This window comes from Colletes latitarsis, chromosome 1, assembly GCF_051014445.1.
Source record: "Colletes latitarsis isolate SP2378_abdomen chromosome 1, iyColLati1, whole genome shotgun sequence".
Taxonomy (NCBI): domain Eukaryota; kingdom Metazoa; phylum Arthropoda; class Insecta; order Hymenoptera; family Colletidae; genus Colletes; species Colletes latitarsis.
Window position 1 is genome coordinate 56,846,641 of NC_135134.1, and position 12,700 is coordinate 56,859,340.

Genomic DNA, 12,700 nt, shown 5'->3' on the forward strand with positions numbered 1-12,700 from the left:
AGATATCACTGTTGCGTTATTTTGCTCTTCGATGCTCGTTGCCTCGTCGCGGAACCGAAGTCTGTTTCGAACTTTCGCGAGACGCAAAATTAATTTCAATGCGCCATCTCGTCGAATCGGAAACTTTCTTCGTCTCGGGCCTAAACTACAAAAAATATAAGATAGAAATACACTCTTTGTAGCTTCTTGTCATTATTCTGTGGCAATCTGTAACGCCAACGTTGCTCGTTTCTTTTTAAATATTTTATTTTTTACGTAAAAGATCCACGGGAAAAGGAGGAAATTTCTCGTGCGTACCAAAATAAATATTAATATTGAATAATTGAATAACAAATCCGGCAGCTATGATAATTGAGAGTTCTGTCGTTCTTATTGGAGGAAAATCCTATATCTAGACCGGGCCTGGATTTGACTAATCAATCCACCGAGGAGAATCCATATCTTATCAACTATTTAGACACCGTGCCATCTCCGCTCATCTTCTGCTCCCCGGTCTCGTAGAGTTCCAGAGGTTCTGAGATCGGCGAAAAAGAAAATTAAAAATTAAAATTACAATCTCCCTCCGACGGTGACTCTTGGCGAGAGAACGCGACGTGAGAGAAGGGCAGGAAAAAGACAAGCGAGAGAGGAGAAAGAAGCACGATGAGAAAGGGGGAAGGGATTGATGGCGACAGAACAGGGTAAAGAGAGTGCTCTGTATAAGGCATAAAAAATAATGCGCGCGTAAAAAGGCAACGCCCGCCTTAGACCCAAAAAAAGGGTATACGAAAATATTCACGGTTTAGTAACGGGACATGAATAAGAAATTGGAGAAGTAACGCGAAGCAAACAGAATAGTCAGATAGGAGGCAATTGACAGATACATGTTGCGAAAGGTGTCCAAGGATGCAAAGATGGTCGATCGTTAGGAAGTCTACCTTCACCTCTGACATTAACTCTGTTGTGCACTTCCTTTCGGTAACTCGGGACCGACTGGAAACTTGTTATCCAATATTCTCAAAAATTAATCTCGTTATTAGCATGTACTATTCGCAAAGATATTTCCGTGTATAAAGAAATGCTTTTGACCTGACTTCTGACCTTTCACCTGACCCGTACCAAATCCTGCGATGCATTTTTGCAAATCGATATCGTTAACTTACCAAGCAGCTGTACTTTATGTTCGAGCGGCGAGGCTGTTGAATATAATTTTTCGTTCCGAGCACACGAAACACGATTCGATAAACGACCTTGCTGGATGAGAATTTTCCATCAGGGTCGACGAACCCTTTTCGATGGAAGCAGCAAGGTACAAGGAACAGCACGAGGCGAAAGGATTCATCCCCCCTCACCCACCCAGCCGCGGACCCACGGATCCGTGGCACTGAGGGGTTGAAAAAAAAATGGGTTGGGTGATCGTGGGTGAGTCACTACTATCGGCTAGGGTGATAGCGCCTGGGGTGGGTGCAGACTTTTTATCTAGAGAGATTTGCAGCGAGCCTAGGTCCGGTTGCACCCTTCCACAAAACCCCGCGAGCCGTCCGATCGACCCAGAGAGGGAAGACCTCGAAATTATTCATGAGATGCGCGTAACTGCTGCACCGCGATCGGCCGCCAATATTGGCAAGGATTGACGAGAAAGAATTTGTTTCGGGGACGGAAACGTGACGCGTTGTTACGGTGCGACGCGTCGCGTCAGTTGGTTTCTTGGCCAGGATCGGGATTCAAAGAACCAGAACAGAGAGAATTCCGATTACCATATAGATGGAAGACCGTAGATACCCGATTCGAGAAAAAGCGAGAGAGAAAGAAATTAAAGCTCGCGAGGACGAGCGAACAGAGTCCGAACGAAAAGCCAATCAAATTAACAAAAAAACGAAAATCCGAGCAACGATCACGTTAGGTCGGAATAAAGAGGATCAGGGAGGCGTGTGGGGGAGAAGCACGGCGTGATTGCCACTTTCCGCTGACCCAGCCGATTCTTCTACGACCTTTACCGGGCCAATTGCCAGAACGAATAAAATTTAGATGAGTAACGAGGTCGACGACGCCATTTAACATTTTATAATCAGAAATACCACGGGAGGAGGGTGACTCGACCGCGAGAAGCGGAGGTGCCACCCTGTATTCTTCTCGGGCATCTATTCTCGGCAGAAAAAAAACTGCGCCCCCGCGGTATTTCATTCGCCAACCCCGCCGCGCACACCCCCTCGCCAAAGGTTCGTGACAGGTCTGAGCCAGTCAGGACCGTTAGCATCAGCGCCGAACCCGACGCTGGCGATGCCGACGCTGCCTCGCAAGTAATTTCGCTTAAAAACGTAATTAGTGTGCGTCGAGATGGGGTTGAGGAAAAAAAAAATCGTTAGGGGTAGCGAAGTTTTTTTCATAGCGTGGGGTGCGGGCCGGGCGCTTCGCGGAGGGTGCCCTCGCTCCGTGCCGCTGGGGTCCCACCCTTGGCCCCTCGCTCCACCTTGCCGGCGTATCTTTTTTTTTTCCTGATCAAATCTTTGGGGTGGACTTCTCGAGTGCTCCGAGGCAACTCGGCCGTAGGGTATCGAGCCGTACATCTTCGCTGCTCTGAAGAAGTTGAAAGGATAAGGAAGAGGAAGGGTGAAGCGAGATGGCTCGCCGGATTGATAGGCGAAGAGGGATCCAGTCGGTCGGCCAACACGGGGAACCCACGATTCGTTATATTTGACTTACACTTTTATGAAAAAACAAAAAAAATCGACGATCGCTCGTTTACATAATTGCACAGTACGCGATATCTTAATCTGTATCTACAATTCTATTCGAATAACTATCTAGGTTGTACGTTTGTAAAGGTTGCGCTGTAAAGGTAGACGATAGTTGACGCATGTAGTCCGAACAGAATTTATACGCGTTGGAATAGACACCCTTTAACATCGTTTCTGAAACGCCCCAAGTGTTATGTATCCGTACACCGCCGTGACACCCTCGCTCAATCGAGTGCGGATCGATTTGACACAAAAAGTCTGATATCCTGTGAAAGCGTACACCTCTTGAAAGCCACCCTGAAATCATTTTCGTGACACTTCATATCCATAACACGTGTCGATGCAGCTAATCGTGCACGCGGTACACTCAACTTGGATGGATTTATCGAAATACGAACGATCGCGAATTATAATACAAACGAAAATCCATTCACCGACGATCGTTACGTTCGATCTGTTATGTATAGGGCTTTTCAAACGAGATCGATGAAACTTTGAATCGAAACAAAATGAAAACTACAAAAGATTATCTGGTGCTTGTTGTTTCATTTTGATGCACGTTCAATAAATTAGACTGTATCTCATCGATAACAGGAATAATGTTTGCTTTCGGATCGTCAACAGTTTGTGGTTTGTTGGAATAAACAAGAGACCTAACATGACCTCGCAAGAAAAAGTCTAACGTTTAACAGACTTGGTCTCTTGACTTGACTGGATCTTGTAAGGACGAAGACCAAAGTCCTTGAAAGTCTGAGAAATACCTAATACCTAATCGATAGATTTTCATTCTTGGCAACACTTTCCCTTACAGTAGCAAGTAAAGTCGGTCGATCAAGCGAGCAACGAATACGGTGGATTAAAAGTTCTATCGCTCTTATTAGTGAACCCTATACTTTTAACGCGTCCGTCCATCCTTGTCCCGTTTACAAGACCCGTAAAATGCAAGGGGAAATAAATTTCGGTAAAAGCAAAGTGCCGGAGGCTTCCAGTATGAACATCCTGTCGGGTATGGAGCACCTGAGTCCAAGACTTACATGCTCTCGTAGGGAAACGTTCTGGCTCTAACAATGGATTTACCTACGCGTTCGTATCCTCCTCGATACACTTCTTCTCGTGTTAATACCAATAAACAAACTACGAAAGTCAGGGCAAGAGGTATCGTGGATCGTATACTTGAGTTACAAGTCCCGGAGACTGACTTTTTACGCGATCGCGATAAAGCATCGAAGGTTAAAAGAAAGGTTGCACGTGCTTAAGGGAGAAGGGTAGCGAGAACAGACGAAGATGCGAACGCGAAGAAAGAGAGAGGATCGGAAAGACGATGCGAGAACTGATTACAAATTTATAAAGAAACATATCTCGCGACGCGTGCCTTCGCAAGAGGGGTCTGCCCTTTGGATTCACCTTCGACCTCACCCTATCGCTCGGAACGTTCTCGAGCTCGGCCTGCAGCGAAGGAAGCACAGAGAGGCGTAAGGAAAGGGAAGAAAAAGAAAAGGAGGAGACGAGATTCGCTACTCAACGGACAAGAAAGAAGGAATGGAAAAGAGCGAAAAGAGGAGAAGGGATGGGCTGATTGAAGCGGGCATGATGTTTAATTCAAAGAAACTGAAGACACGCCCCGCTAACTGCGGAGCATAACCGCGCCATCAACCACGAAGAAGACTGGACCAGAAGAGGGTCAAAAAACGGGAAAAAGATGCCATGATCCTCTTTGCCCTCCTGAAATCTCCCTGGTAATTGCTTCCTTTCAACGGAGTATGACTTTACGCGTACACGGTAGACACTATCGGCTATCAAACCATCTAATGTTTCTGAAATCAAACACGTGGAAGACCATTTTTCCAAGGTCAATCGTATCCAAGACCTGCCCACAGCGTTACGTTGCCTCGGCGATCGATGATGACCGGTCGATTCGACGAGAAAAGATGCTCGTGTTGCGTATAATTAATCGGTTTCAAATTGCACAGGAATTCCGCCATCGCTACGAACGTCTACCATTTTGTCTCCGGTGCAGCAATTACCGAGGTTGCATTGCAGACCTTCCTGTGCGCATGCCCTCGGGGCTAAAAGGGTTAAAGTCTGCCCACCCTTGACTGGAAGGCAGGTCTTGGAGACCTATAATTTCTTCCTTACGTTCTCGTTGGCTCGTGAATTTTTGCTCTTAATTCGATTGGAATGTTTCGCCTCTGGTCCATGTTTCTCAGAAGCACGTCGAAAACGACATTAATCACTCGTTAATCACTTAGCAACGACGTGGAACGCGTAATGAAACATTTCTTACGTTTTCAGATAGTTTCGTTGCATTTCGTCTTATATTATTTCTAATTATACGTCTATATATTTCGATACATGTAGTATTATTCGTCGAAATATGTAATGAAAATTTGTGAACGCTACCAAACGAAGATTGCTCGTCAAAGAGTTAAAGCGGGGTTCCACTGTAATTGCATCGATTACTTCATAAGAATCGCCATTTTGCTCGTCCGTTTGTCAATTGTAGCACGGTGTAACGCGTTCCAGAGGCGTAGTCTTGTCACGCAGTCGATACAAAGGCCAACAAAAGAAAAGAAAGAAACAGAGCAGCAAGCAACGCTCGTATGATTAATCGGATAATACAACATCGTCAAGCGGAAGGGTGAACAAATTTGGCTGGCTGTTGCTAGAAGAGCGAATTACGGCGATTTGCAACCGCTTCGTCGACTCTCGCTTTTCATTAAGTCCACAATTCTTTTTTTTTTCTTTCGTTTTTTAAGACGATCCTTACCCTCCGACCGGCGCGTGGTAACCTTGTTTTTCTCCCCTCCTTCGAAACGCAGGCCACGGCAAAAACTGACCCCCAGTTCGTCGTTGCGAATCGACAGACACGTGGGTCGACCTATGCGCGTGCGTTTTGTTTTGTTCCAGCGCGGGTTAACAAAACGTACACGCGAACCCGCGAACGGAAAAAGTGTTGGAAAAAAACCGGCCGAGACAATACGCGTGCGCAGCTGGTTAAACGCGGAAGGGTTACCGATTAACATAAAAGGGTGCCATTACACGGCGCGGGACGCAATCGGATTCGGGCCACGCGTAACAAGCCATATTTATGCGCCGTTTTTGCGACAGAAAAACACACATGGGCGTGCCTCGCTCGCTGGATCAGCTACACGCGATCAAAAGTAGTGCTTTTGCGGAAGTTATTCGAGAGTGATTACCCAGCAAAGTACCGTGTGGCCTGTTTGTCGACTTTACAAAACACCGTTTCGTGTCATTCCTTTTGGTCAACGAGACAATTATCTACTACAAATTGTATTTTTTAAAAATTCGCTTTTTACAATTGTTACCAAACTCGAATGAAAATCGTGAGTTCACGCGACTGATAAAGACGTTTTCGTGAACCGAGAAGAGTCGAATCGGCAATTTGTCATCGACTCTTGGAGCGTTTCAACGCAACCGTCGAACCGAAAGGGCGCAACAATAGCAATAATCGGTCGCCTGCCGGGAAAGTTTCGAAAAATCACTCCTCCGCGAGAGAAAATAAATCAAACAAGAGGATAAGAGCGCAGTGGAGTCTGCGGTGTAAATCGAAAACCGAAGAGAGGGGTAGCTGAAAATTGTCGATGGAGTTATAAAAGTGGGCACCACCCCACCGAACGCGTCCCGACGCCAGACACAGTGGTATAGGTGTCCTCGAATTGTGAACAATACATTATTTATGTCTGGTTCGAAATTCCTTTGTAATAGCAAAGCGTATCATCGTTTCATCCTTAACTAACAATATAATTGATCAAGGCTCGCATCGCTATATCTATAAACAAATTAATTGAACTTTTAGTAATCGGTAGAACTTACAATTCGTCGTTTAGTAGAAAGATTCGGAGTCACTTGTTCGATTGTTGATAATGCATACCAATCCTTTAGCACTTTAAGTACATCATCGAATGTGTGTGTGTGTGTGTGTGTGTGTGTGTGTGTGTGTGTGTGTTTTCGTTTTAACTCGAAAGAAAAATAAGTTTCAACGAAAACTCACCGAGCACAAGAATGTGCTACCGTGTACCTAACCCAGACGCAAAAAATCTGTCCTCTTGTTCTTTCTCTAATTTAACCGTCTCCCTGCTTCGAGTCTGGAACAGATTCCTTCGCACCGTATCTGGAAAAGACCGTTGCGACTTGTAATGTAACGTACTTGTTCGGATTACAGAGTCGAGGGTGCTATTCTAATTTACTAGCAACGTATGCACCTCTCGTTCGCTCCTGCGAACGGAATCTGTCGATACAGTGACGTTTCACCTTTCCCGCGTTTTTTTCCACCGCTTTTTTTCTCGTTCTTTTTATCGACGTATGGTTATTCTGAAAAAGGTACTGATCAACAGCGCCGCGGAAACTGAAGAAAAAAAAGGGAAATGGAAGCGTGAATGGAGGGAAGAAAAGGTGCGATACTTGTATGCGCTCCTGGTTCGCGGTAATACAAGTAAAAAGTGATGCTCGTTAAATTACAACAGTTACAGAACTACGAGTCCGGATAAAGGAAAGCTAGTGAACGAAACGAAGCCGCGATCGGGAGAGACAGAAGGCGGCTTTATATGCATACGAGATCATTCAGATGTCAATCAAGAATCGAGACCTTTCAACTTTGGGGTGAGGAAATCGAACTTTTTCCGAAAAAATTTACGTATTCATTCACGCGAACCACCACCGTGTCGCGACTATATAGAAACACGGTGTGAGAGAAAGAGAGAAAGAGAGAAAACGAACTCGAGCGAAAGTCTGTTTGCTTTTTTACCTCTCTTGACTTCATATTTGAGAGCATATTTTTTGCGCCAACCGTCACGCATTGTTAACGTCAACTTACGTTTTTTTTTTTTTCGTATGTCGTTAACGCGTCACCGTGAAAGAAAAAACGTCGAATAAAATCCAATGTATGGGCAGGCAACTCGAATTCTGCGGTTTTGTCGGCGTTCGATCGCATTCTACATATACTTCGAATTACATAATTACGTTTACCACATTTAAATCCGACGTAAGATATTCGCATTAAATTTTGTAACTTTAATATTGAGTATTGCTTCGCATTGGACGATAAAATACGAGAATAGAATTCGAAGAGGTATTTGTTAATAATTTTGTCGCGGGTTTTTCGGACGAGACATTATCGGACCGTGTATTTTCCACAATTGGAAAAGCGCATGATACACGACCAGTTCGCTCGCTCGTCTCGTGTTTTCACAGTTCCTGAATGCGGGATGAATATCGGTCTGCTTCACCACAAGTCGGGCATTATATCGCTTTTACGTTTATAAAGCTGTCACTGTCGGCTCGCGCGTCATTGTGAAAGGTGTATTATGCTTTAATAATGAACAGCATCGCGCGTCAGATTCATCCGGGAGGTATAGAAACGTACGAAGTTTATTTTGTTTCTGGACACTCGAAACCGATGGCGACGCGAAATGACATCATGGTTGAGAATCATAATTTTATGGTCCAAGTAATACCATTCTACTTCTCCATATTTTAAACACTGAATTTAAAATTTATTGCAATTAAATTTAATCATTCACATTTTTAGAAAAATACAATAGTACAATTAACATTACGAATGTGTAAGTAAGGTGGCTACATTTGTTATTTATATGATTTTAGAAAAATATAAAATCAATGTAACGTTACTTTGTTCGATTGAGTACCGTACAAATATAAGCATCAACATAAATATTACATAGAGAATAATAAATTAACAAGTGATGCAATGAAGCGAAAGTAAGGTGAAAATAAATATCTCAGGCGCATGAAAACAATATAATAGTTTTCTTGAGCGATTATGTTTTTAATGCGCAAAAGTAATACTATGTTAGAAAAGATTGTTATGCACCGTTTTGCATAGAAGCAACGTATTCGTTATATTTTTTCTCTTGTGCTTGCTGCAATTTTTGCAGTTTCTTCGTTTGTCCTTTGCTAAGTTCTTTACCATTGATATCATGCGTTGGTATACCCTAAACATAAAATTTTATCGATATAGTAATAAAAATTGTATACAGTAAATCCTCAAGTTATGTTGATTGTTAACCGCATAACTAAAGGAGTCACTGCATACACCGGGCCTGACGAATTGGCCTGACACAATTGGTCCTTCCCCTTCCCCCACACAAGGTAGTGAGCCCCCCTTTCTTATCCTCGCCATAGTTGTATTTCGCACGCATTCTCGCGCAGGCTCTTGTCGCTGGCATTCTCGATGGTGAGGGAACCTCCTAGCCGAAGGAATATAGTTGTGTGGCCCACAGCAGAGTATGGTAGTTCGTCAGACCTGGTATACACCATCTAACATATAACTTTACTCACGTTACTATCAAATTGAGAATATTTATCCTTTTCTAATTTAAACATCTCTAAGGGAGGAATTTTTCTTTGTGCTTCTTTTGCTGCAGCTGCCGCGGCAGCTTCCGTCTTCCGTCTTTCTTTTTCCAGTGATTTTTCAACTTCAAGTCTCTGTTTGCATTCCCTCTCCTTTAAAAGTTCTTCTCTGTTTACCAGTTTAACCGAACAGCTTTCTTCGTTACTGTCTTCCAAACGTACTCCGATGTTTGGTAAAGTGTCGTCGCGTAATTTATCACACTCCTCAAGAATACTACTGGCTTTCAGAATTTTAGCTTCATTTCTTACCTTTTGTCGGAAATTTGCCAGAATCTCAAGATATGGCATAACAACATCTTCAACCTGATTCGGTAAAACTTGTAAATAATCATTTATCTATGCGGTGGATATAATATAAGATCATGAAACATACGTTCACATCTGCAATCTTATCATCAAGTGGGAATCCAATAGTATCATGCGAAGATGATATTGCGCCAAATATAGTAAATATTTTTGTAATATAAACCGCAACGTCTCTAAGCAACAGTGTGTTAGGCTGTTTACTTTGGTTCATATAAATGTTGCAGTGCGTCACTAGATCTCTAATTGCATCAAGCGCGCTCCTTGTATCAATATTATCTGTAATTAAATGCTATTATTTCACGAAAACAGTATGATATATAATTAAATGTATAACGATTTAATATATTTAACATCGTACAGTTAGTTCTGAACTTACCACACAATGCATTATGTACAGAATCCTTGGCGTTACAGAACTTTGCATTTAATTCCATTTCGGAATTTCTCCATTTAGTAAAAGTATTAATATTTGTTTCCGTACTCAAACATCTAATTTTACACTTTACGTTTAAAAAGAATTCCTGTCATAAAAATGATGAGTTTTAAATTACATGTATAGTGTAATATACATAGTGTTTCAAGAAGATGCAACAGGTCAAAATATACAAATTCCTCGTGCGAAAAGAAATCAGAGTTATTTGCCAGTTTGCAATCTGAAATTTTCTTTTCGAGATGTAGCTAATTAAAATTTACCGATGACTTTTGGTGTATGCTATTTATATCCCAACTGATCGCGCAACTATACATGCGCGCATCGACACGCGATAAAAATGCGTCAATGACGTTCACACACAGTAAAAACAGTAAAATCTTTCCCTTTTTCTACCTCGAAAACCAAGTCTCAGATTGCAAAATGGTAAAAGTTTATTTCGATTTGATCTCACACGAGGAATTCATATATTTTCGCTTGTTCTATTACAATATAATATAAACATATTACAGAAAAAACGTTTAACCTACATTTAAGAATTTTTCATATTGAATCGCCATGTGCATGGTGTTATCGCTATAATCTAACGTATCTTTCCACGAATGTAGAAGGAATGCAAGTCTGAGCTGCCTTGCCGAATGTTTCTTTAATGCATCTTGTATAGTAATAAAATTTTTTAGAGATTTTGACATTTTACAACCTGCTATGGTCAGATGACCAGAATGCAAAAAATATCTAACCCAATTAGAATTATCAAAGTATGCTTCTGCTTGTGCTATTTCATTATCATGATGCGGAAATTTTAGATCCACTCCTCCAGTGTGGATGTCTAAACTGTCTCCACAAATGATAGATGCCATAACTGAACACTCTATATGCCAACCAGGTCGTCCATTACCCCAAGGACTTTCCCACCATGGTTCTCCTTCTTTTGAATGTTTCCAAAGTGCAAAATCTATCGGTGACTTTTTTTCAGACGACTCAGAAGTGGTCAAGTCTCCTAATTAAAATATCCAATAAAAATGTTACGTAAGCATTTGAAAGAAATCAACTATTACCTTCTCCTTCTTGCAAACTTGACGTATCACCGTACGCTTCTGGTACAAGTTTAGCATAGTGATGTTTGTCTTGCTTATCAAACATAGCAACATCAAAGTATACGGAACCATTGCTCTCATACGCGTGTCCGTTTTCTATAATTTTTTCAATGAATGCTACGATCTCAGGAACATAATCGCTAACTCTTGTCAAAACATTTGGTCTTAATACCTAAGAAAAATTATTTTGTTCCCAGTTTCATTCAACTTTAAATCTAGATTAAAGCGATTAAATTCATAATTATTTTTAATCTTACATTTAAAGCATCCATATCTTTATGAAACTCTGATTCCCAATGTTGCGACAGTTTGTTAAATATAGAGTGTTCCGTAACTGTGACTCCTTTTCTTTTATCCAACCAGTCTGCCAAAGGATCTCGTGCTTCTTTTAATAACAACTACATTTATAGAAGTTAAAAACATAGTATCATTAGATGATATGTATAAGGTAACTAGATATTTACAGATAACAAATTAACGATACAAATAAAATTCACATACTTCTTGGGATTCCTTCATTTTATTTTCATCTTCAAGTTTCACTGCATTTTCAAGACCTTCAATGGCCTTTTCTACATTATTCAACATTTTTTGTAGCATACACTTCTTATCTGTATCGTGCGTAGTTTTCACTGTTTCTTCAAAGGTACACATCACACTTTTTGCATCATCCAGAATTTCATCAAGAGTATGAGTTTCTTCTATATATTTCTCATACAAATAAGTTTGCCTAGCTCTTTTTATAATTTTATCATCTATATCAGTAATATTCATTACATATAAAATATCATATCCGAAATAATCGGACAAGACACGTCTTAATATGTCAAAAGATATATATGATCTACAATATGAAAGGAAATAATGAAACATAATAAAAACGAAAACATATATTGATAAATATGTAATATTTAAATATAATTATTACAAGTTTTTAGTTACCTGGCATGTCCCATATGTGACGCATCATATACAGTGGGTCCACAACTATACCACAATATGCGATTTCCAAACTGAGGAACAAATATTTCTTTGTCTCTAGTTAAACTATTATACAATTTAAGAAACACAGTATTTTTTCTTTGTGGTGGAACCCAAGGTGACTGCACTCTTTTTGCCATTTTTAAACTATGAAATTAAGATATACCTGAGAGGAATAAACTAAATGACATACCACTTTAACATGTGTGAAAATATTTAAAATAAAAAATCATAGAGTGAAACTTGCCTCTTTCAAAATTCTTAATAATGCCACTTCGTTTAAAAATCGATATACCTTGAAGAACAAAATTCACGTGGCTAGAATTATCGAATCATGTTCGAAAATCGGACAATCAAAACTGACATTAGTATGTTCTTTTTAGTTGTACTAAGTAAAACATTACACTGAATCGCTAAATTTTCAAGCAACGTGTGGATAATGTTATAAAATTTCAAATTTGCATCATCAATCTCCTCTAACCTAGATCAAGTTTTAATTTGAATAATATAACCACGAACCAACACGGACGTAGGTAGTAATAGGTGGACTGTACATAAAATTCGTGTCAATGGTTGAAGGGATAATCTGAGCTTTGCAGTAAAGAAAGAATTACATATGTAGTTCGCCACGTTAAGACCTTGATAACAAAACTATGAGAAGCTTATATGTTCATGCGCGGGCATTTCAGGAGTACAACAACCGTAGCCTTAGGAATAATGAATAAAAATTTTAGATAATTCGAAAATTAACTTCTGTTTACATTTCATTCGTTCATTAG

At 40.7% G+C, this 12,700-nt stretch overlaps 1 protein-coding gene across 2 annotated transcripts; it reads right to left on the reverse strand.

Moving 5' to 3' along the window:
* Positions 1-8,223: 8,223 nt before the first annotated feature.
* On the reverse strand, positions 8,224-12,557 carry Cysrs (cysteine--tRNA ligase, cytoplasmic). 2 transcript variants are annotated; one of them, XM_076765516.1, is made up of 10 exons: positions 12,169-12,557; positions 11,883-12,068; positions 11,442-11,784; positions 11,198-11,338; positions 10,902-11,112; positions 10,374-10,843; positions 9,790-9,934; positions 9,481-9,689; positions 9,036-9,410; positions 8,224-8,689 (listed from the first exon to the last, which is right to left on the reverse strand). In XM_076765516.1, the coding sequence occupies exons 2-10, from the start codon at positions 12,059-12,061 to the stop codon at positions 8,561-8,563; spliced, it is 2,202 nt and encodes a 733-aa protein (XP_076621631.1). In that variant the 5' UTR covers positions 12,062-12,068; positions 12,169-12,557; the 3' UTR covers positions 8,224-8,560. The 2 variants fall into 2 exon arrangements, with proteins under 2 accessions (XP_076621631.1, XP_076621624.1); XM_076765509.1 differs by having other exon boundaries at positions 11,883-12,087.
* Positions 12,558-12,700: the final 143 nt, after the last annotated feature.